Raw genomic sequence first — 26,080 nt, 5'->3', positions numbered from 1 at the left:
ATGTCCATCAACAAGTGAATAGATAAACAAAGTGCAATAAACCCTTCAATGGAATACTAGTCAACAAATAAAATGGAATAAACTACTGATCCATGATACAACATGGATGAATCACAAAATAATTATGCTAAGTGAAAGAAGCCAAACAAAAAACAAACAAAGTGCATACTGTTATGACTCCATTTACATAAAATTCTAGGAAATGCAAAGTACGATGTAGAGACAGAAAATAGATCAGTGATAGCCTGGGGAGGGGATGGGGGTGTAATGAGGAGAAGCAGAAGGAGGGAGGGGATTATAAATGAGCAAGAGAAAGCTTTTAGGGGTGATGGATACATTCATTATTTTGACGAGGTGATGGCTTCCTGGGTATATACATATATCAAAACTTATCATATTCTATACTTTAAATATGTGCAATTTATTGTTGGTCAATTATAACCCAATGAAGTCAGAAAAAGAAAAAAAGTAGTACTTTTTCTTAATCACATACAATTATCAATTAATTTTATTACTCACTTACGACCGGTGTGCCTGGTCAATCTAACCATCAGCTTGTGTGCCTCCTCTGAGCTAGACTGAGTATTTTTAACATACGAAATTGGTTTCTCAAGTCCATGTTTCTCCAAAATCTCTGACACACTGTAAGTGAAAAGAAAAATTTTTAAATAAGTCTTGCTACCAAACAAAAAAGCTCTTAAGAATCTTAAACACACAAGTAGCACTTAGGTGTTAAAAGTATTTTTTAAAAAAGTAGCATAAAGAATGACCAAATTTTACAAATTACATTAATTCTCCGCAAAAAAAAAAAAGCTAATAATTATATATCAAATCTTATTTCCCCTACTGACTTTTATTACAATATACTTGGGATAAGTTAACATTTTTTAAAAAGCCTGGCATATCCTTATCTCAAAATCTTCTTTCTACAATCTTCCTGTACTGTAAGAGCATCAAGTCAGCAAAATAAGCCAAATCTATAACTGCAATACCCAGCTTTAACTCTTAACAACCTTAGTGAGTATTCTGTTATAGGCAAGGCTGCTAGAAAAGCAATAAGCAAAGAATTTTAGGGTTGGAAAACCACAGAAACCCCATAAGGCTCAATCTCCCTCAAGAATCCATTCTATAAACAAACAAATAAGATTTCTGTTCTCATATGGATCTTCTTGAGATATCCTATTCCATAATTATCAGCATTTTATATACACCTTTTCTGTCTCACTAAATCTCACATTTATGAATTAACCACTACTGGGCTTAAAGAGAGGTTGGACAAAATTCAGTAACTCTTCATAAAGATAAGTTCCATGGGTCACGTCACCTGACATGATATACACTAAAACATTTATCAACTATTAATGGCCATGAGGTGGAACTGCAAAAAAAAAGTTCTCCTTTTAAAAGGTTAGTCAATTAAGGTGAACAGTGAAAGACCTGGGTATCATCCAGAAACCTAAAGGGTGTTACTGTTCCCTTGAGGTATTGAGAGCATAATTTGACTATCAAGACAACCCATGGTTACACCCAGGAACGTATGGTGAAATAAATGATGTATATTATGAAATACTTTTTAATGAAATGCAGTATGTTTATTATATTGTATTTCCTTGAGAAAGCTCTTTTCAGGTTCATTAGGGAGAAAAAGGAAACCATGCAGATTTGTAAGGAATGAATCTATACTGACTTAACCCATTAAGCTTTGTTCAAACTATGCTCAATTTTTCAGGGAGGCTGGGGAGAAGAGAGGGACATCGAATTAGTAGATTCCCAAATTCTTATACTTCACATATTACCACTATCAAGTGATGTTATTACCTATAATTTCTATAATTATATATTGGAAGAACAAAGTTTACTAGTCCTAAAATTTCATTTTTAATGCAAATATTTAAAAATTACACACAAGCACATTATATATACATATAAAAATGAACACTAGTAAACAATATTAAACTTCCTGAATAGCAAATTAGAAATTTTCAGTCTCCAAAAGAGACAGTTTAATGCTTCATTTTCACAGTAAAGAATATTGCTAGAGTCACTAATATAATATAACCCAGAGAGTCAATCAAATGTAGTATACCCCCAAAAAGGAAAGTCAGGGGTTATAATAAACATTGTTTGCTGATGGATGTAATAACTGCTGAAGGAACTAATTAATAGTTCTTATTTACCTACTATGTGTGAGGTACTTTAAATGCTTTATCTAGTATCAATTTCACATCTCATGAGGTAGATATGAGAGCTAAGAAAACCCTAGGCTCAAAGATCACTCAGCTTGTAAGTTACAACACCTAGATGTGAATACAGTTCTACTAGTCTTCAAAGTCCATGTTCTCATTACTGTAGCATTCTGCTAAAATAAGCTAGTATTATATTCATTATTAAGAAAATTCACTCCTAAGAGAGTCAAACAAATATTAGGTGAAACTGGAAATGATCACTAGGCATATTTAAGGTAACATTTCTCGGACAGACCTCCTTAATCAGCATAGAACCAAAAGATCGTCATTTTTCTCACCTGAGAATGTGTTCCAGTTGGTCTACCATGTCATGAAGAGCTGTGGTTACCTCTGTCTTCTGACTAAAGGATTAAGAGAAAAGAATTTAAATTAGGTTTTAGTAGTAACTTTTTACTTGAAATACTAAACTCACTTAAGTTTAAAAAAAAAAGTGATGTTTCCCTTGTATTTAATATATGACAGTATCACCCTGTCCAAATAAAAGGTCAGTCTTATCTCCTATACTCATTCAGCATCTTTCATGACTCAAAAGAGATTAAGATAAAAAATACTGGAATATAACAATATTCTCTATTACAGATTAGTGAGATATGGGCAATTATTTTCCTAAGAACTTTTAGTTCAGTTCTGCTAAAAGCAAAACAGAATTATATATCAGTTGTAGTCTTTCTTTAAAGAAGTGGTAAACGATAAAGCCATCATTTATTTCTCCTCTTTTAACCAATAAAACAGATTAGGAACCATGGCCCTGCACGTTGGCTTTCTCCTAGTCCTATCTATTCCACCTGTGACTCCCCTAGGACTTTTCCATTAGGATTCTATATACTCAGGGGACTTCTCCCATGTCATCATTCACTCTGCCTCCACTGCAATATTTTAAAACGAAAGAGAAGTACATAGCCATCATACAGATAATTCCTACCGGGAGTGGAGATAACAAGCATTTTTCCTTTCTCGGGAAAAAAGTAGACGGGGGACTAGGAGAAACATTACCGTGAAAAAGATTATAAACTAATAAAAACGTGGCTGATAGGGTAGATTTAGCACGGCACAACGCACATACAAGTGCAAGGGATTTGGTAGAAAGGTTAAGCAACTGCTATAAAAGCCCTCTGCCACCCTCTGCAACTCTGTGTCCCAACTTGGAGGGACGACTCTCAACTGAGAACCACTGTACCTGACACTCTCAGGTGCCTTCCAACCAATGACTCAACTGAATTCCAGCAATTCTTAGGATTTAATAAGAAAGCTAAATATAAATCTTTATCTGGACTTGGAAAATTAAAAATGACCTAACTGAACACAAAAGTCTCACTCACTATCTTTATTTTTTTTTATTTTTATTTTTAGATGTTTGGGGTAGGAATTTATTAATTAATTAATTTTTGCTGTGTTGGGTCTTCGTTTCTGTGCGAGGGCTTTCTCTAGTTGTGGCAAGCGGGGGCCACTCTTCATCGCGGTGCGCAGGCCTGTCACTATCGCGGCCTCTCTTGTTGCGCAGCACAGGCTCCAGACGCGCAGGCTCAGTAGTTGTGGCTCACGGGCCTAGTTGCTCCGAGGCATGTGGGATCATCCCAGACCAGGGCTCGAACCCGTGTCCCCTGCATTAGCAGGCAGATTCTCAACCACTGCGCCACCAGGGAAGCCCACTCACTATCTTTAAAACGATCAATCTGTCCTGGTCTAAATCTATGTGGCAATTAGTTCATGCAATTTACAAAGATTATACTCTCTTTTTAAACCAAGTTTCAGGCCTTGGACTAGAGTGATAAATTAGGGTATATTCCACTTAAAGTCCTTCAAAAAAAAAAAAAGATCATTTATTGGAGATAACTTCAATTACCATACTCATTCAGAAAAAATATTTTTTAAATTATCATTTTGTAACTCTACAATAAACATTTGTCACTGATTTTCAGAATATAGCGTTCTTCCTCTGTGAACTGACATTCACAAACATAATGACTAAAGATTTTTTTCAGCCAGATGAAATGTGCTGCCTGGGTAAGATGTACAAAAATTTAATTTCCTAAATAGTGAAAAAATACACAGTTAACCATTTGGTAAATACCAACCATTTAACCACTAAAAATAAACGACTGATCACTGGGAGAACGTGAATTGACGAAGTTGGCACAAGGACGAAAGAGAACCAGAGGAAGTATTTTGAAGGCCTATATTTTAATACTAGGCTAATTTATAATTGCAAATTATTTAGAAAATTATAATTATGAAATACAATCATTAAGAAATAAATGGAACAACAAAAGAGTACCATGCTATTTTTTATGTTTACCAAAAAAAAAAAAAAATCTGTTAGATCAGAAACCATTAATCTGAAGCCAAGAAAAGCTTTCAGCCACACACACACAAAAGAGGCATTTCTTAGCCTACACATTCTTTGAAAACAAATATACTCATCCTCTCATTATAATGTCTACACAAAAAATGTTCTTTTAATATCATCATTCAATTAATATCATGACTTTCTCTTCATGGTAGGCAAATTAGTATTTAAAAGTTAATAGATGAGCTCTAATTGATATTTATGCTTATTTGATCTCACTGAAGAACTGAAGAACTAAGTCTAATACATTTACTTTTAAAAATTGCACATGTCAGTTGGAAGTCAATGATTTTACCTAGATGATTCAAGGACAACCAAGGGGCACCGAGTGGGCAGAGGGACCATCAAATTACCCACCTAGACCCTTTAAGGAAGAAACCCCCCACCACTTCTGCTCTCTGAGGTGCTTGTTAAGAAGAGGATTCTGCATCTCTTGTCACCCTCTGGGAAGAGCACCTTGACTACTGATACTCTGACATCCACTGGGCTGAGGTTTTTAAATGATGAGTAATGACAGTTTGCTAAAAAACTGGTAATACAATCCACGTTACCAGCCCTTTGTTGCCTACTGAAGGCCCACGGTTCCCAGAGGTACACTTGCTGCTCTTCACTAAGGATGGGAGGGAGCTTGCGGTCATATCTGTACAGGTTTGGGTAATAAATAGATGCTGTGATTATAACTTTTCCTACATGAAGGCTCCCTAAACCTGGACTGAGGAAGGGAAGTATTAACCACTAAGTACAGTCTCCATTTAGCTTTACCAGTAACAAGGCTAACTGCTTTCCTTCTTGGGGGTCAGTACTTAGATCCTTAATGACAAGAGATGAATAATCAGGACCTGTACAAACCACAAACCACCCAACATTTCTGTAACATAATACACAGAATCTGAGATTACCTTACCCCCCCCAAAATCAAAACTGAAGCAAGACTGACAATCTAGCTGCTCACATATAAGGCAATTTCCCAAGGACTCCTATAAAGAAAAGCCTTCAGCTTGTCAAAAGGCATCCAATCAACTTTTAGTATCTCAGATATAAATTCATGGCCAAGAATCACTAGACATGGAGGAAAGGTCCCCACAGTAAAAACAGAGATGCAAACAAACAGAATAAGAAAAATCAGAGATCACGGCGGGGCAAGGGTAATGCAAGGTGCACAAGTGAATTTATGCATCTGTGAAACAAGAGCAGGGTATTATTTTGTTTGAAAGTGAATGAGAAAAAGTTCTTGGAATTTAAATAAGAAAGCCAAAATAAATTTTAAATTCAAAATACGGATTAGAAGATAAAACTATAGAAATCTCCCAGGTCACTTAACAAAAGATCAAAACATGGGAAAAAGAACAAAAAGAGCAGTAAATAAATTTAAAATGTGCAAAAAAAGAGAAAAAAGGACATGCAAATAAACTTATCAAGGAAACTTAACAGGAAAAAAATGTAAGAAAATTTCCCAACCGTTTGAAGGACATGAGTTTCCAGGTTGAGATACACGATTTAAATGAACAATGATAAATTCAGACTCAGAATAAAACACATCCTTATGATACTTCAGAACACTAGAAATGAAGGGAAGGTACTGAAGTATTCCAAAAAGGGGAGGAAAAAGCCATATAATAGCCTTGGACTTCTCAACAACAGTGGAAGGAGAAGACAAGAGTGATGCCTTCAAAACTCGCAAGGAAAAGGATCAGAAACCTAGAATTCCAAACACAGCCAAGCCTTCCATCAAGTGTAAGGATGCAATTATGATATTTTTTTTGACATATGATAGTCTTAAAATAAACATGCCTCCATGCAATATTTGACAGGAAGCTATTCAAGATTATGTTCCATCAAAATAAGGGAATAAGTAAAGAAAGGAAAAGATAATAATCCCAGAAATGCAATATGCAACACAAGAGAGATGCAAACAAAAGTCCAAGGATGGATGCTGTACAGCAGAGTAGAGAACAATTCATATCAAAGGAAGAGAAAAGACAATTCTAAGAAAGATGTTTCAAAAGTAAGAGGGAGCGAGAGAGAGACATAGAGTGAAAAGAGAAAGGACAGATTACTTGATATTTTTGACCTTGAAAAGGAATTTTACACTTCCGTCAGAAGAGTGAAGGAGGTAAATGGAAAGAAAAAACGACAAAAAAGGAAATTATTCAATCCACGAAAAGCAAAAAGTTGCATAAAAAGGAAATATAATCATACCCAGCTCTGTGTAAACAGTATATACATAATCATAATGATAGAAATACCACTTCGACTACACTGAAAAAAATGGTTAAGAGAAGTAGGTATGGGGGAAGGGTAGGCTTCAATGAAAGGAAGTCAATAATCATCTAAAATTGTAAAATCAATAAATGGCAACGTGAGCACAATATTTTAAAGGAGGCAGGCAAAGTCAAGAAGAAAAGCATGATCTATAATGAGTGCTTACTTTTAGAAGACAGGTATCAAAGGATGGGGAAGGAGAGCAACCAATAGTTTTTTACCAATTACAAGTCTTCCTGTACCCTGATTTTAACTAGGACATACATTATTTACTTTATGGTTAAAAATTAGAAGGGGATCATGTTCCCTCGGACTTCATGATTTTAGAATAGCACCTCCTCACCCCCACCAATTTGTTTTTCTCCATGGCACTGACTTTTCAAAGTGAAAAGACAATATGACCTGTAGAATATCTCACAGTCTGTATTTATCTGTTTCTTTTCTTCATGGTGTTATTTAACTTGTTCTCTTATTCCCTACGTTGACTGTAAACTAGAAGTTTGGCTTAAAGGATTGATTAGATTCAGGGTAAGTAATTTTACTTCATACTGCTTCTCACCAGGAGGCACATATGGCTAGGCTGCCTGATTGTAAGTGATGCCATATTTGATAACTTGATCAAAGGTGGCGGCAGTCAGACCTAGACTTTATAAAGGTCAATTTCCCCTTTGCAATTACAAAAAAAAAATATATTTGCTAAAGGTAATACTTTGGTACCATGCGAATATCCCTTCCCCATCAATTTTTCACCTGATTTCAATTCTATTAATGACTACGTGAAACAATTATTTCACATTGGGTTGCAAAATCAAGTGACTTCTATCATTCATTTCACACACAAAAATAAAAATTTCCTTGGAAGGAAAAGAGAGGAGAAGAAGAAAACCAAAGCATGAGGAAGACTTCTTGTCTAAACAACTGATTTTGCAAATGAGGAAACTGATGACCATAGAAGTTACGTGACTCAGCTGTAGTCACAAAGGCTTAGAAACAGGCCCACCGATTTTTCATTCAGTTTTCATGCTTTTCCATGTGCTGTTATTAACTTCCCCAGATATGAAATTTATAATATGTACTATGTGTTAAAAGAGTGATTAAAGGAATGATTGTTATGTGACTTGCAAAGAGAAAATATAATCTGATTTGCATACCACTAAATGAGGTATGTATATCCATACATTATTACTTAGAAGTTTTACTCTGGGCAAGGGCCAAGAACAAACAATTCACAGAAAAAATACAACTAGCCCATAAATAAGGAAAAAGCTTAATTAGAAACACAATTTAAAACAAAGAGATATCACCGTTTATCCACTTAAGAGAGGACTTTTTGTTGTGGTGGTAGTGATATTCTTGCTTGCTTTTTAATGGATAATTATCAAGGTTAACAAAATTATAGTGACGTCCTATATACTGTTAGAAAAACAAGTGTCTATCTCGAGACAACAGGTTTGCACGTGATCTCATTTTCTTCTTTATATTCCCAAAATTCTCTATAATGAACATTCAGAGAAGCAACATCTTCATTTTAACTGTTAGAGTAAAAAGACACAACCATAACAAAGGCACACTGTGGGTTCTTACCCATATCCTCTCTGTGGCAGACATTCTAATAAGTCATAGCAAAGAGCGAGCTGGTCATTTCGTTCACAGTTATAGATGCATTCTAGTGCTACTGCCATCAGTTGGTCCTGATCAGGAATGATTTTTTGCTGCAACTAGAGAAATAAAGCATGTTGTGCTAAATGTCAATAGATTTACATCCAATTTTGCCATATCCCAGTACCACCGTCAATAGAATGTTAAATAGCGCAGTTAATCAGCCACAGAAACAAATCTTGGTTTTTCTTTAGCTTACAGACTTTTGGGGTCTTCAATTATTCTAAATGAAATTGCATTGTGATTACAGAATCAGCAAGAAAAGAAAATTTGTACCCATAAGCTATGCATCTGCTGAAAACAGATTCTTCAATTCATGACCCATTCAAGATAAAGTAGATAGAAGAAACACAGTGAACTAAAAAGGCAATTCATTAAAAACAACATTTCTAACCCTAAAACCAAATTTTATGTGTTTCAATCACAAAAATATATAAAATTCCTTAACTAATATCCAGAAATGTTCAAACCTACTATTTTTCAGTGTGCATTATGTATTAGTCATTTAACACAACAGTATTGACATTCTATTCGAAAGAAGTCGCATTGCAATGCGGTAATATTCATATCCCAAAATACACTCCATATTTCTGATGCAGAAAAATGGCTATTGGGGGTCACTTTCCCATTGTAAACCACAGAGACCCGTTCTTAAAGTATTTTCTGGGATATAAAAATAACAGATTTGTGCCTTGTTTTCCTCATCTATAAAACTGGAATATTAACATCTTCTTAATAGCATTGTTGTGAGGATTAAATAAATACATGTAGAATGCTTATGATATCTTCCTGCTTCCTGTCTTTCCCTCCCTGAGACGCTGAAGTGTCACTTGAAAGTTAAATGTTCTAGAGTCCCTATTTGATCAGGTATGCTCAAAACCCTTTAGTAGACCTTCAACGTGAAAGGTAAAGAGCAAACTTTTTGCCTTCCACTCAGGCTCCTTCATGGCCTGGTCCCCACCCACTTTTCCAGTCCTATGAATCACTACCTCTCTGCTCAAAGTTTTAGTCCACTCAGGTTAAATAACTTCCCTTTATCTAAACATATCATTAGTTTGATTACGTCCCCTTGTCTTATTCTACTCCTACCTGGAATGTCTTCTCGAGGAACTTCTTAAAACCTTAGTCTCTAAAACCTCCCGAATAATCCAGTTTTATGTCCATTTGGCTGACTTCAACTGGACTTCCCCAGATTTCCAGAGTCTCTTGCTTATACCTGATAACTGCTGGTCCAATGAATAAATCCTCATACGACTCTCTACATGAATTCTTTTTCCTCTCTGTACTCCTATGGCACCTTTCCGTTCTCTTCCTATGCCACTCAGCATATCCCTTCTTAATACACTCTACTGTGTACGTGAATCATAACGCTCACATTAAGATACTTTTCACTGTTGTCCTATTAGACTCTCTACAGGTGTCCAGCTTCATATAGTACGACACACTTCCTTTTATTCTCATTATTCCTGTACTAATATCTCAGTGGTCACTATTAAACCATCATTTGTCCCACCTCAAGCTAATAGAAGGGAGCCCATTTAGGACTTTCCAAGAAATCAATAAACCTTCCCCACCATGGGCTGCTAATTATCTCCCATATTGCATAGCAAGGTAAAATGTAACAAAGTCATAATTTCTTTCAAAGGGTCTTAAAATTATGCACTAGTAGACAACTAGAAAAAGAACAACAGATGTTAAGCTAGAATACTTGGGAAACCCCAGAGAAACAAGCAACAAATCAGTGAAACAGTGAAAGAATCACTGAAAATTATCATACAAAAATCAATAACTTTCATATACACCAACAATAAAGTTAGAAAAAATGAGGGTAAATAAAACTCAATTTGTAATGTAAACAGAAAATTAAGTGGTTAGGAATAGATTTAACAAGAAATGTGCAAAACCTATATAAGGAAGAATTTGAAAGACACTAAGAAAGATTTGAACAAATAGAATGATGTCCCCTATTCTTGAATAGGGTGACTGGACATTATACTAAAGTTCAGATAGAAAAAATATATATACAAGAATAACTTTTGAAAAACTGGGGGAAGAAAACACTACAGAGGAATACTACCCATACCAGACTTTAAAAACAGACTATAAAATCTCTATAATTAAAACAGTGTGATACTTAGTATATGGACAAACAGACCAATAAAACAATAGAGAAACTCTAGAATTAGACTCAAAACAAATGGAAATTTTGTATATGACAAAGGTGGCATCTCAAATCACTCAGGTACAGATAAACTTTTTTAATAAACAGTGCTGCAACAACTAGGTAGCATAAGGGAAAACATAAAATAGATCCGTATCTCGCACCCTGCAAAAGAACACACTCCAAATAGATTAGGGGTCTAAACACAAAAATAAAGCCATACAAGTACTAGAAGAAAACATGAGTGATTTCTTCTTTAACCTTGTAATGGGAAAAGGTTTTCCACCATGTCTCAAAATACAGAAGCAATTTGAAAAAAAATTGCTCAATTTGATTACGCAAAAAATAAACTGTAAAAAATTCTGCATGACATAATACACCATAAACAAAGTCAAAAGACAACCTACCCACTGGGTGAAATATTCACAACAGAAACCACAGAAAAAGGACTAATTACACTAATATATATGAATTTCTAAAAGTTAAGGCACAAAGAAACAAAAATCAAAGTGAAAAATGGGAAAAAGGCAGGAATGGACAGTTCACAAAGATGACAATGCCTCTCAAGCATATGAGAAAATGTTCAAATTCACTCATATTTAGAGAAGTACAAATTAAAACAACACTGAAATGTAATTTTTCACCCATCACAGTGGCAAAATCTTTTAAATATGACAACAAATTGTGTCTGCAAAGTTGTGGAGAAACAGCCATGCTCATACATTGCTGGTGGAAATGTAAATTGGAACAACTCGTCTGGAGAGAAATGTGGTAATACCAACACAACCCTGCCTTTAGAGCCCAGAATCCCCTTGCAGTAATATATCCTGAAGATATGCCAATAATACAAAATAAATATAAACAGGTTACTCGTTGTAGCACTGTTTGTAATTGTCAAATACTGGGAATAGCACAGAAAACTAGTGAGACTGGGTAACAGTTTTCAATTTTATATTTTAATTTCCATAACCACACATGGCTAGCGGCTACCATACTGAACAGCACAGCCCTAGAGGCGCTTTTCAATTTCCTAAGGAGTGTGGGCCCAAAGTAGGCCAACAGGAAATTGCAGCTGAGAGTTTACAGTGTTAAGGAGACTTCCCCATTTGTCCCCATTACTGGAATACAGTCTGATATCTACAAGCAGAAGGGCCTAGTAAGTATTCAATACTTCTAATTTGGACCCCCAAAGGACCACACCCTAGGAATACGGGAGAATTGGAAATAGGACAGTCTTTTTGAAACCTGAAACAGCTCAATACCCGATCAGATTAAAGTGACCTTCACCGTAGGAGAATGGTGGGAACAGCAAAAACAAGAGTGGCATATTCCATATTCCCCCGAATTCTAATCTATTATACCTGGGTTGGGCCTAGAAAATTGTTTTCTTTTTAATCCATATAGTTCTGATGCACAAATGCATTAGAAGAAAAACAGTATAAAAGACAGAAAACGATACGAGACGGTAGAATATTTTATTCCCAAGTCATCTCTATCCAGACTTGCCCAAGTTACTTCACAAGTTTCACTTCCCAAAGAGGGATTCAAGTAAAGAGCAACGGCTTAAAATCAGAAATGAGTGCTTAAAATCAGGATGTTATAAAAGAGAGGAAGAGTTTGAAACACATGAGATAGTTGAAAAGACAAATATGTATTATTGTTCCCATTATTCGCTCCCCTCCTTCTAGTAGAGGATTGTTCTTCCCTGCCCCATTAACACCAGGTGTGGCCACAGAGCCTTCAGCCTGTGAAATGTGAGAGGGAGTAATTTGAGGCACTGGGAGCTAAGCTTTAAGAGCCACTGTGTGGTTCTTTGTTCTTTTTCCTGTGCCACAAGTTAGAAAAGGGGACTGTTCTTTCAGCCTGAGTCCTGGAATGAACAGGACATGGAACACAGCAGAAGCCCAACCACAGCCTACACAACACTTGTGAGAAATGAACGTTTGCTGTTGTCAACTACTAAGATTGCAAGGTCATTTGTTAATGCAGCATACCTTAACCTAAGCTGTTGGATACAGAAATCACGGCTCCCTTTATAGCACTAAAAATACCTTGTGCATGATTCATGGCAGATCCAAGGTAAATTCTTTTTGCGAACAGTCAAGGAAAATAAAATAAAAACAATGCTCCAAGGACAATCCTAGCACAGCAAATAAATGTAATCAAGTGATCTAAAGCATCATAATGAAACCCAGAGTTAATCATTCACTCCTTCATTTGCCTGCCCAAATGCACTGAGCACTTGCCCTCTACAAGGCACTGCACTAGTCCCTGGCAGTACAGAGACACCGGAGACAGAGCGGACAGACCCAGGAAACAAAGAGAGGGAGAGGCAAACTTGAACAAGCAATGACAGCACAGTGAGATATGCATTATTCTAGAGGCAGCTACAAGGCCCACCCTAGCACAGATTAAGTCCCCAGAGGTTTCACAGCAGAGGGAGTCTTGGACAGCAGGATCCTGAAGGGTAGGCAGGTATTTGTTAAATGAAGGAAAGGGGTCTGATGATCACAAGCAAAGAAAATAGCCTCACAGAACACAGAAAGGCAGGAAAGAACCTGACAGGGTCAAGAGGTGAAAAGTCAGTGTGGGTAAACCAGTGCATTCATGAAGGGAAATGAGGCTGAAGAGGTAGACTAGAAGCAGACCGCAAAGAACCTTCCACGCCAACATTTACCCTGCAGGCAATGGTAGGCCACCAGAGATTTTCTGTAGACCACGGCATGATCAAATTTGTGCTGTGGAAAGATAACATCGATAGAAATAGAGAGGGTGGATTGGAAAGGAAGAGCCCAGCAACACCATTATTCTCTGCTTTGATTTTGACATATTTCAAGAAAGGCAAATGGCTATATATTTTATTCAAAAGGCACATGACAAATTACCGAGTAAAAACAACAAAAAGCTGACTATATACAAAGGATTTACAAGACTCTGTAAGGAAGAAGGATCACAAACAAGATTACTCGAAGAATTTAAAGTCACTTCTTTCTTCTTCATAAAGCATTCATATTCAACCCATCCTGCTTCTCACATAGCATTCTGCTGTCATAAGCAGCCCACCCTCGGCTCATAGTAAACCACCCCAAATTTAAAATCAGAATACTAAGTGGAAGCTGCTTATGAGAAGATGGAAAACTTCAAATAGCCAATGAACAGAGATATTTCTGACAGACAGCCCTTCCAGAAACCAAAAAATGTGTGAGATTAACTAAGCAATGCTTTCCTTTTCAGCTTGATTATAATGGTCTATGACCATATACCTTAGAGGACATCAAATTGCTAACAAACGCTAGTACAAGGAGTACTTTCAATTAGAATTTAGGATTAGAAGGGGCCTTCAATGCTTCTGCTTGAATCCCAACCTAATGCTTTAACTCCCACTACAGAGTCAGTGCCTCGAGTGACTACGCCACTCTGCTTGAGTCCCCTCCAGTGGAAAGGGAGCCACTGTCCCTTGAAACAGTATATTTGATTTATGGTTAAATTAAGAGCTTATTTACATTTCAAAAGTAACCCGCACTTGACAAAACGATTTATCACCAGTAAATCTGAACAACTATTTGATTTCTATAAAAAAAGATAGATAGATAGATGATAGAAGATAGACAGATAGATAGGTCAGTCTTCAGCAAATATAAGAGTTATTAAGAATAATTATAAGATCTCCTTACGGGATCCTAAAAATTTTAACAAATATTTTGAAGGTCCTCCAGGGTAGAAGTCTTTTCTTCTTCTTCTACTGGTGTTACAGTAAAGCATAATGGTTAAGAACACAGCTGGGAAACTAGAAAACCTATGTTTGAACCCAAGGTTCCACTCCTTACTGTGACCCCGGGCAATTGCCTAACCACTCTGTATCACGATTTTCTTTTCCTGTAACAGTAATATAATCAAAATATCTACATCATAGGATTGTTACAAGGATTAAATGAGTTAACACTTGTAAAGTGCCTACCTATAGTAAGAATTCAATACCTTTCAATTATTAGTCTTTTTGGTATTGCCAGTTTCCACAAGGTAGTAAAGAGTCAACAAACTTTGGAGTAAATCAATCAAGGTAAACATAATCTTAAAAACTTCCAAAAAATTTTTGGACTAAACTGCTAAAACATTTTTAAAGAATAAAATGATAACTACTTCTTCTGTTTAAAGAGAAATTACTTGCAAAGCCTAGTATTAAAAAATTTGTAAACAGAACCTAATTCTGTAGGGAAAAAAGTACAGAGGTTTTTTAAGATGTTAAAGTTTCTACTTACATCAGGCTTGGAATGCTGAAATATCTTCAGGGGAAATTTTAAGTCTCCTTTAGCTAAAGTTACTAAATATTCCTTTAATAGCTCATTAGCCACACCAGGAGACTGTTTCTCACAACGATGAAGAAAGGGAACCATCCACTGGTAGGCACTTGTCACATAATTGTCCTCAGAACACTGAAAATGTAATTCACCAAAACAAACACACGTTAAATTAAACACCTGATAATAACAGACAAGTTAAAGCTCAAGGATAATCAGACTCGTGTGAAACAATGAAAGCCCAACACTTTCTAAAACATACTCCAATTCACGCCTCACAAGGAGACTGAGAGGCAGCAGGAGAATCACCTTCTGCCTGGGGTTGGTAGAGCCAACAGCAGCAAGAGCACTGTGATCCATCTCTTTAGTACCATGGCCACCCTAGTACCATGGTACATGGTACTAGGTCATGGCAGCCTAAGCCCAGCTCTGTAAGACAAACACGCTGCTGCTACTATTACTCCTACTGCTGCTCAGTCTTGAGGTCTTCCAGAGCAAAGAGAGATTCTACCTCAAAAGTGTATGTATGTGTATGTGTAAAAGAGTTAGCGGGTGGGGGTGGGGGGTGGGATAGGCCGACAGAAAATGTGAAAGGGAAAAGAACAGAGAGAGATACGCATAAAGAAGCTCTAGAAAGGAGTCACTTGAGAAATCCCAGATTCTCTTCCACCCTTTTCCTCTTCTTCTGTTTGTTTTACCCCTTCACATCTACCTTCACGAAACTCCGAATGACACACATAATCTTACTCATTATCCCTGAAATTATACAATCCTTTCTCGTCTTTATCCTAGGAGATACACCTGAACCTCTTAAGAGGCATCTTGCATGTAACACAACTCAATATTCACTGGGTGGATCATAGGGAAAAGAAATTAGTAAGAGAAAAGGAAGGTGGGGACAGAGGGAAAGAGAAAAGGGGGATTGATAAGAGAAAAAAAGATGGTGAGAGGCATGAGAAAGAGAGGAAAAGTGGGCTCAGCAGAAATCGGTTCCTAACTTTGGAGACTGTACTTCCCCCCACCCCGAGTGACCCCCCCCAAAAAAAAATCTACGAATGGCCGGGCAAATTCTCCTTCACATACAAACCCTGAAGGCAAGATGTTTTCTTCATACAACCACCCAGCCAATCATCTGAATATACAAGTAGTTGGGAATTTTAACAAAGTGAGGATCAGAAACATGATTACGAGAATGACAGCTAATTTAAATATGCCTTGCTAGAAGGGGGAAAGAAAGTCATATACAGATAACTATGGATGAAGGGCAAAGAAGGTACAAAACCAGCCAAAGTGGTTCTGATGCCTTCAGTAATTTATTCATCAAACTTGATTTTTTTTTTTTAAGTCAAGAAACCTTCCTTTATTGACTAAGTTCTCTGGTTTGAAGGACACTACATCTTTGGCTTTGAGACACATATTAATCAAAGTACATATAGAATAGTTAAAAAGAAAGTTTTAAAATAAAACCTACACTATTCATCAGTAACCTTAGTTTTTCAATGTCTTTCATCTGCTGGAGTTCTTTCAAGGTTAGGGTTAAATCACACCCTGCTTCATAAACCAATGCTTCCAGAGTAACCAAATTATCACAGAGAACCAGCAAACCAGGAATATTCCGCTCCATTCCAAGTCGAATAAGTGACAATGCACAGTCAACCTAAAATGGAAAGGCAACAGTAAGTCTCTGAGTATTATATCTTTCTTTTCCATATATTCTAAAGTAAAAGCCTCTAGTATAGAATCTAGCAATAATCCTTATAATCATTTTATATAAAACTGCATTACTACATACTTTTTTATTCAGTACAAAAACATCAGACTTCTTTATGAAATATATTAGCACCAAACTGTCCCAAAAGAATCAAATAATCACCAAGAAATACTGAAAATAAAAGAAAGACAACCATCTTCAATCTGTAGAGCATTACAGTTTACTGAGTTGTTTACATATATTTGTCTATTTAATTCTCAGAACGTTAACAAGCAGGAAAAAAATAAAAATAAAAAAACATAGCTAGGTAGTGATAATGTCAAATTAACCTATTTTCACTATACCACTCTGCCCCAAAAAGAATGCTTGGCTTCCATAGTCCTGTACAGTACGTCTCCTTCCACAAGTCCTCCCTATAGATGACATTCAATAAACTCTTGCTGAACGGTTAACTGATTAATTCAACCTTCTCTGTCCCAATTCCACTATTTAGACCTCCCTTACAACAAAACAAAGAATAATCTTTCTGCTGATGCTCAATACACAGCAATTTCACTCCCATCACTTGATCAGGCTTATAAAATGGACATATTCTGATTGACAGCAAAATCATCTAACGTAGCCTTAACCCCCAGCGCCTTATACTTCTCCTTACTTGCTCCCTTACTCCTAGAAAAGCAATTATTTATTGAGAACCTACTATGAACTGAACACCATTCTAAGTGTCAGGAATACAGAACTGAATAAGATGAGGTCTCTTCCTTCAAAGATGTCTCCATCTTGTAGGGAAACACAATCTGGTAAATTAATGATTGAAGCGGAGTGAGGGTGCCTGGGATCTCAAAGAAGAGGGCAAGCAGCCCAACCTGAGAGCCACGAAGTCTCCCCGAGGGGAGAACACTTAAAATGGGTTTTAAAGCATCAGTGGATATTAGTAAGTAAAGAAAGAAGCAGCGCAGGGGAACAGCATGGAAGGCAGAGATGCATGAATGTCAGGAAGCACGATTAGTTCCATAAACTGAAAAGAAGGTATGAAGGGAAGCGATGAAAAACAAGGCTAGAGTAGCAGAGAAGGGCCAGATAAAAAAGAACATCGTTTGCTGAGCTAAGGAATTTGCAGTTTACCCCGAAATGCAAATCTAAAGGATTTTCGGCTGAGGCGTGTCATAATAGACTTACACCTTGGAAAGAATACTCAGTATTTATTGAATGAATGACAAATGAAATATGAATGGACTGGAAATGGACTGGGCTGAAAGTAAGCAGACTAGTTAGGAGAACTGCAATTACTAATACCGGAAGACTCTCTACTAGTGACAAGAATAGCCCCCTGGGGGGACAGCAATATTTAAGGGACAAGCCAAAGACTCTGAGCCACACTGCGGAGAGGAACATGAACAACTAAGACAAAGACAATGAAGAAAGCGAAATGACATCACAGAAGCCTAAGGAGAAGAGATTGCAGGGAAAAGGAAGCAGTAATGTCAAAGGACAATGTTGTTAAACACCAAATGAAGGCGATCTGACATTAAAAGGCGAGCAGGGAGCCTTACTGATGGAGTTTCCGTGGAGTGGCAGGAGTAGCCAGACGCCAGGGAAATGAGGAGTAAACAAACACTGAGGAAGTGATTGCAAAGGGCAGAGTGGCTACCTCTGAGCTGAGCTGCGATGGAAAGGAGACAGATAAAACGGAAGCTAGGGAGAAAATGGCTCTAATTTATATATATATATATATATAAGTCTCTGAGTATATACATATATATATGTGTATATATATATACACTCCTATTTCATGTATATATATATACAAGTGTGTATATATATATATATGAAATAGGAGTGATTTGAACTTTTTATGTCCAAAAAAAGGCAGGGGGGTAATAGGCCAGAGGTTAAAGATACAGGAGAGAGAGAAAAAATGACTGCTAGAACAATCCTGAGCAGGGGGCGGTGTGGAATCCAGGGTACGGGTAAAGAAAGAAGTTCAGGAGAATGCAAGAGAGACCTCTTCCTGTGGGAAAACTGGAAAGAGTAGGGCAAATGGAAGTGATTTCTCAACTTTCACCATGAAATACAAAGCAAAATCACTGCTGAGAATGATGAAGGAAGCGTTGGTGCGAGGAAAGGAGGAAACAGGGAGAGGAAACAGTCACGCAGCACAAAGAAAAAATGCCAAGCGATATCACAGATCCACCCAAAGCCCTTCCAGGACTCAGAGATTAACAGGTGAAGAGGTGAAAAAGGAAGAACTGCATGTTCAGTTGAAAAGAGTGGCGCAAATAAAAATGAGGGAGGAAACTACAGGTAGATAAGGCATGAGGCAAAAGGGAAGGGATCCAGCAATACCTCAACAAAAGGACAATTAATGTCGGAAAAGACACATCTACCTGTATACCAAGTTCTTAAAAACTCAGAAAATCTCAAAAAGTATGAAGAAACTCGATATGTAAAGCACAACTTTGTGCAATAGTCTGAACACATAGTACATTAGCAATTTGTAACACACTCAACCAATTTTGCGATCCAGATCTGCGTTTCTAATATCAACTTTGACGTTGTTGCTTACCAAAATAACCACTGAAGTAAAAATGTTTGAAAATCAAATTACTGACACCTTAAAGTAGGTTCTGTTAACAACTTACAGAATTATACCACATACCCCAAGCCCCCAATAGATAAATTTCACCACCATATGTACACATTTTCCTAAACGAACAAACAAGATTTCCAAAAGCCATTTATAGGCGCTAGGGAAGAAGTAGCACTACATCAGTTTAACCTGTAAAAATGAAAAAGGTAAAACTATGCCAGATACCACTTTGATTATAGCATAAGCCACATGAAACATCAATACATAAAATGAAGCTAAAGAACAATACCCCTATTATAAGTGTTTTTAAATAAATCAAAGAGATGAAAGAGTATACAGCCAACTAAATAAAGCATCCCCAAATCACTTTCCTTTCTTTATAATTATTCATTTTTTTAACTTCTTATTTTATATTGGGGTACAGCTGATTAACAATTTTGTAATAGTTTCAGGTGCACAGCAAATCTTTATTCTTGATTACTAAAACAGAAATCAAGATGTCTAGGAATTATAATTAGACTTAAAAAAATCATATTTCAGAAAGTGCTAACTTTGTTTTTGTTTTTAACAGACTTTCTTTTTTAGAGCAGTTTTAGGTTGACAGCAAAAATGAGCAGAAAGTACAGAGATTCCCCACATCACCCCGGTCCCCACACATGCACAGCCTCCCCCGTTACCAACATCCCCCAGCAGGGTAGCACCTTTGTTACAATCAGTGAACCTATACTGACACACCATTATCACTCAGTGTTCACAGTTTACATTAGGGTTCACTCTTGGTGTTTACTTTCTGTGTGTTTGGACCAAAGTAGACTGACAGGTATCCATCATTATGGTATCATACAGAGTATTTTCACTGCCTTAAAAATTCTCTGTGTTCCATCTGTTCATTTCTCTACCACCAACCCCTGGCAATCACTGATCTTTTTACTGTTTCCATCATTTTTCTTCTTCCAGAATGTCACATGACGGGAATCAAACAGTATATAGCCTTCTCAGACTGGTTTCGTTAACTTAGTAATATGCATTTAAGGTTCCTCCGCACCTTTTCATGGTTTGATTGCTCATTTCTTTTCTGGAGTTCAGTAATATTCCATTGTGTGGATGTACCACTGTTTATTAATCCATTTGCCCACTGAAAGACATCCTGATTCATCAATTGTAACTAACATACCACTCAAATGCAAGATGTTAATAATAGGGATAACTAGTGGGTAGGGCAGAAGGTGAGAGGAATATATGGGAACTCTGTACTTTCTACTCAATTTTTCTATAAACCTAAAGCTCCTCTAAAAAATAAAGTATTAATAAAACAAAGAAAGAAAGAAATGTAAAAAATGATAATTTATTTTACATTCCAGTACAGGCCTTTTTCTTTTTGTTAGTGCTATTTTTTAAAAACCTGAATAAATATTTTGTAACCCAAATTTCAGTCATTAAACACTAAAACTGGTATTGGCAGAAAATGAAACACATAGATCAATAAAGCAGAATTAAAAGTCTAAAAATAAACCCACATATATATGGACAACTAATTTCTGGCAAAGGAGCAAAGAACACACAATGGTGAGAGAACAGTCTCTCCAATAAATGGTGTTGGAAAAACTGGACAGCTACATGCAAAAGACTGAAACTAGACCACTATTTCACATCATACACAAAAATCAATTCCAAACGGATTAAAGACTTGAGTAAGACCTGAAACTCTAAGACTCCTAGAAGAAAACATAGGCAGTACACTCTTTGACATCATTCTAGCAATATCTTTCTGGATCTGTCTCCTCAGGCAAGGGAAACAAAAGCAAAAATAAACAAGTGGGACTATATCAAACTAACAAGCCTCTGCGCAACAAAGGGAACCATCGACAAAATGAAAATACAACCTACCAAATGGAAGAGGATATTTGAAAATCATGTATCTGATAAAGGGTTAATTTCCAAAATATATAAAGAACTCAAACAGATCAACAACACAAAAAACAAATACCCAATTAAAATATAGGCAGAGAAACACAAAACACCCCGAATAGCCAAAGCAATCTTGAGAAAGAAAAACAGCTGGAATAAGCAGGTTCCCGGACTTCAGACTATACTACAAAGCTACAGTAATCAAGACAGTATGGTACTGGCACAAAAACAGAATTATAGATCAATGGAACAGAATAGAAAGTCCAGAGATAGATCCACACACATATGGTCACCTTCTTTTTGATAAAGGAGGCAAGAATATACAATGGAGAAAAGACAGCCTCTTCAATAAGTGGTGCTGGGAAAACTGGACAGCTACATGTGAAAGAAAGAAATTAGAACACTCCCCAACACCATACACAAAAATAAACTCAAAATGGATTAAAGACCGAAATGTAAGGCCAGACACTATAAAATTCTTAGAGGAAAACATAGGCAAACGCTCTATGACATAAATCACAGCAAGATCCTTTTTGACCCACCTCCTAGAGAAATGGAAGTAAAAACAAAAATAAACAAATGGGACCTAATGAAACTTAAAAGCTTTTGCACAGCAAAGGAAACCATAAACAAGACAAAAAGATAACCCTCAGAATGGTAGAAAATATTTGCAAATGAAGCAACTTACAAAGGATTAATCCCCAAAATTTACAAGCAGCTCATGCAGCTCCATATCAAAAAAACAAACAACCCATCCAAAAATGGGCAGAAGACCTAAACAGACATTTCTCCAAAGAAGATATACAGATGGCCAAGAAACACATGAAAGGATGCTCAACGTCACTAATCATTAGAGAAATGCAAATCAAAACTACAGTGAGGTATCACCTCACACCAGTCAGAATGGCCATCATCAAAAAATCTACAAACAACAAATGCTGGAGAGGGTGTGGAGAAAAGGGAACCCTCCTGCACTGTTGGTGGGAATGTAAATTGATACAGCCACTATGGAGAACAGTATGGAGGTTCCTTAAAAAACTAAAAATAGAACTACCATACGACCCAGCAATCCCACTACTGGGCATATACCCTGAGAAAACCATAATTCAAAAAGAGTCATGTACCACAATGTTCATTGCAGCTCTATTTACAATAGCCAGGACATGGAAGCGACCTAAGTGTCCATCGACAGATGAATGGATAAAGAAGATGTGGCACATATATACAATGGGATATTACTCAGCCATAAAAAGAAATGAAATTGAGTTATTTGTAGTGAGGTGGATGGACCTAGAGTCTGTCATACAGAGTAAAGTAAGTCAGAAAGAGAAAAACAAATACCATATGCTAACACATATATATGAAATCTAAAACAAAAACAAAAAATGGTTCTGAAGAACCTAGGGACAGGACAGGAATAAAGACACAGACGTAGAGAATGGACTTGAGGACACGGGGAGGGGGAAGGGTAAGCTGGGACGAAGTGAGAGAGTGACATGGACATATATACACTACCAAATGTAAAACAGATAGCTAGTGGGAATCAGCCGCATAGCACAGGGAGATCAGCTCCGTGCTTTGTGACCACCTAGAGGGGTGGGATATGGAGGGAGGGTGGGAGGGAAACGCAAGAGGGAGAAGATATGGGGATATATGTATAGCTGATTCATTTTGTTATAAAGCAGAAACTAACACACCATTGTAAAGCAATTATACTCCAATAAAGATGTTAAAAAAAAAAAAAAGAAACTAGAAATCCTATACAGCTTCAGAGTTGTTGTCAGTGAGGAATTTCAGAAATGCATTTTGATTTTTTCATACGTCCTATGGTCATAAAACAATTCCTAGGGGCTTATGGGCTCCCATTTGTTGATTCCAATGCTTAATGTATTGTGTGAGGCAACACAGCTATTCTAGATTTTTTTCAGAGCAGGGGATGCAAAGTTTTCTAAAGAGCCAGACAGTGAATATTTTAGACTTATGAGCCCTGTCACACTTGTTCAACTCTGCCACTGTAACAGAAAATCAACACGGGCCATACTTAAATGAATGGGTGTGGCTGTGTTACAGTAAAACTGTACTAACAGAAGGAAGCACTGACACACCTTGCTTTTGATTATGATTGAGGTGGTGTTTTCTCTGTGCTACGCTGACTACCCAGGTTCCGTTGAGTAAAGTGATTTCTGAACTGCTCCCACTTATTTTTGCTTCTTAAGAATCAGATAAGGACAGGAGGATCTCAAATATTATTGGGCAGTAGGTTATCTTTTTATCACTTACTTTCACGCTTGAGTAACCTGAAGCTAGTGTGGTAAAGGTACTCCTAGATTCTAAGCATGTATCTCTGTCTTCAAAGCTCATGTTCTCTCCTTCGGGCATGTGAAAATTTTTTGGAGGCTTCTACAGTCTGTCTTTTTGCTCTTGGAGTTTCTGCAACTGCAGGTAACCTATCTGATGGTCCCTTGCTATATTCTGGCCTTAGGTCAACTCATTTCTATGAAGAAGTTAACAAGTGATATCATTTGGTGATACACATGTGAGTATGTCCTCTTATTAAAAGGAGACTCCCAAAACTGAAATGTGTTGAACAGACAGAGAAGTACATTTCTAATTGTATACTGAATATACCATGTTAAAAAGTAGACAAGAGATTTTAGGAAAAGGCTACCTATCTAATCACACTTTGTATGTCTTCTTTATCTACTCACAAGGCAAAGTTTGAAAATATCATTCTTCTCTTTTCTCTCTGTCATATTTGAGTTCCTGGAACTGGCAAAACGTAACCATGAGTGCCTGAGGCAGCTTCCTCCCAATGTGCCCTACGTGTTCTGCCACTGTCTCCACTGCCTTTGGAAACTGGAGGTGACTCAGCACTGAAGAATCTTACTGACTCTTTGCATGACTTTGGCATAAGAAAAAGTGCACATTCCTCTGTCTACCCCTAGCTGAGCTTATGAACAGGGACTCTGGATCCAGTCTACCTGGGTTCAAATCCTAGCACCCTTACATGCTAGGTCTGTGACCTTGAATGACTTTTTCTTTTTTCAACATTTTCATGCCTCAGTGTGAGTATATATGACGGGAATAGGAAAGCACTAATCTCCTAGGGTGACAAGGATTAAAGGAAATCACATATGTAAAGCACCTATAACAGTGCATGACAGGATGTGAGCACCGCATGGAATATTAGCTGCTATCATAATCACTATCATCAACACCTCTTTTCAAAACTTCTCCATAAATGCTTTCACCTGTTATTTGTCAGATTATCTGTCCTTTCCTGAGTCTTCTACCAACATTTCTCTTTGTATCTTTATTATAGAACTTAAAAAGTTATGTTTAATAGTATACGACTTGAATGCTTGCCACTCCCATAAAATTCAGTGTCTTAGGACAGAAGTCATAATGCTCTCTTCCTCATCTCTTTTATCACAGGGCCTTAGAACGATGTTTTCTCATGTACTGTACATCAGCTAAGTGTGAAATAAATAAGAATGCAGGAACCCCCTTGCACTGTTGGCGGGAATGTAAACTGACACAGCCACTGTGGAGAACAGTATGGAGGTTCCTTAAAAAGCTAAAAATAGAATTACCATATGACCCAGCAATCCCACTACTGGGCATATACCCAGAGAAAAACATAATTCAGAAAGACACATGCACCCCAATGTTCACTGCAGCAATATTTACAACAGCCAGGTCATGGAAGCAACCTAAATGCCCGTCAACAGATGAATGGATAAAGATGTGGTACATAAATACAATGGAATATTACTCAGCCATAAAAAGGAATGAAATCAGGTCATTTGTAGAGACGTGGATGGATTTAGAGACTGTCATACAGAATGAAGTAAGTCAGAAAGAGAAAAACAAATATCATATATTAACGCATATATATGGAACCTAGAAAAATGGTACAGATGAACCGGTCTGCAGAGCAGAAATAGAGACACAGATGTAGAGAACAAACGTATGGACACCAAGCGGGGGAAAGTGGCGGAGGAGGTGGGGGTGGGATGAATTGGGAGATTGGGGTTGACATATATACACTAATATGTATAAAATAGGTAAGTAGTAAGAACCTGCTGTATAAAAAAAAATGAAATTCAAAAATTCAAAAAATAAAAAATACAGGCAGAGGAGCTGAATAGACATTTTTCCAAAGAAGACATACAAAGGGCCAACAGGCATATGAAAAGATGTCCAATATCACTAATAATTAGGAAAATGCAAATCAAAACCACAATGAGAGATCACCTCATGCTCGTTACAATGGCTACTATCAAAAAGGCAAGAAGTAACAAGTGTTATATCTAGAAGTTCAGCTAAAAACCACAAAGTGCTCAGACAAAACTGATCCAAACAGAACCCCTTCTCTTGTTAGCCAGAGACAATAGTAAACTACATGTGTTTGTAAACTCCTGTAAATCAAAGATGCCACCGATCTTAAGAGATGTCTGCTACACAGTATACAACCTACATGTGCCTGTACAAACTACCAAAAATGTACCTCTGTGACTCACTTAAGAGCTTTCTTCGTCAATTGTTTACAGGTGAGTTTCTCCTGAATCAGCGAAGTAATAAATAATGCCTTTGCTTAACGTGACCGATATGAACTGGTCATTTCCAGATGTGTGATACTGGTCTCAGACTACAGTTCTCAATGGGAGCAGAACTGTCCACCAGGAGGCGCTCCGAAAATCTGAGGAAGCATTTCTGTCTTTCCCAAGTATTAGTGGAACTTACTAACATTCAAGGGTGGAAGCCAGGGATGACAGACATTCCACAGTGTGCAAGCAAGGCAGTCCCACACAACCACCTTGTCCTAATCCCTGCCTACCTTCAAATACCCTGAAAAAAATATTTACCATGAGCTGTTCACATCCCAGACAGCAATT

General features: G+C 37.1%; 1 protein-coding gene across 5 annotated transcripts in view; it reads right to left on the bottom strand.

Moving 5' to 3' along the window:
• NBAS (NBAS subunit of NRZ tethering complex) overlaps positions 1–26,080 on the bottom strand; it is a 343,094-nt gene that overhangs the window by 183,717 nt on the left and 133,297 nt on the right. For all 5 annotated transcript variants that reach the window (XM_089923423.1, XM_089923419.1, XM_089923421.1 and 2 more), the window contains 5 exons: positions 16,445–16,630; positions 14,935–15,108; positions 8,440–8,573; positions 2,525–2,587; positions 520–642 (listed from right to left, as the gene is read on the bottom strand). In XM_089923423.1, the coding sequence (XP_089779549.1) occupies positions 520–642; positions 2,525–2,587; positions 8,440–8,573; positions 14,935–15,108; positions 16,445–16,630 (680 nt within the window). The remainder of the gene's footprint in view (positions 1–519; positions 643–2,524; positions 2,588–8,439; positions 8,574–14,934; positions 15,109–16,444; positions 16,631–26,080) is intronic.

This window comes from Delphinapterus leucas, chromosome 13 (genome assembly GCF_059928025.1).
Source record: "Delphinapterus leucas isolate spDelLeu-1000000601 "Yukka" chromosome 13, BTC_Dleu_Yukka2, whole genome shotgun sequence".
NCBI lineage: Eukaryota > Metazoa > Chordata > Mammalia > Artiodactyla > Monodontidae > Delphinapterus > Delphinapterus leucas.
This window is presented reverse-complemented; position numbering and strand designations above follow the sequence as displayed.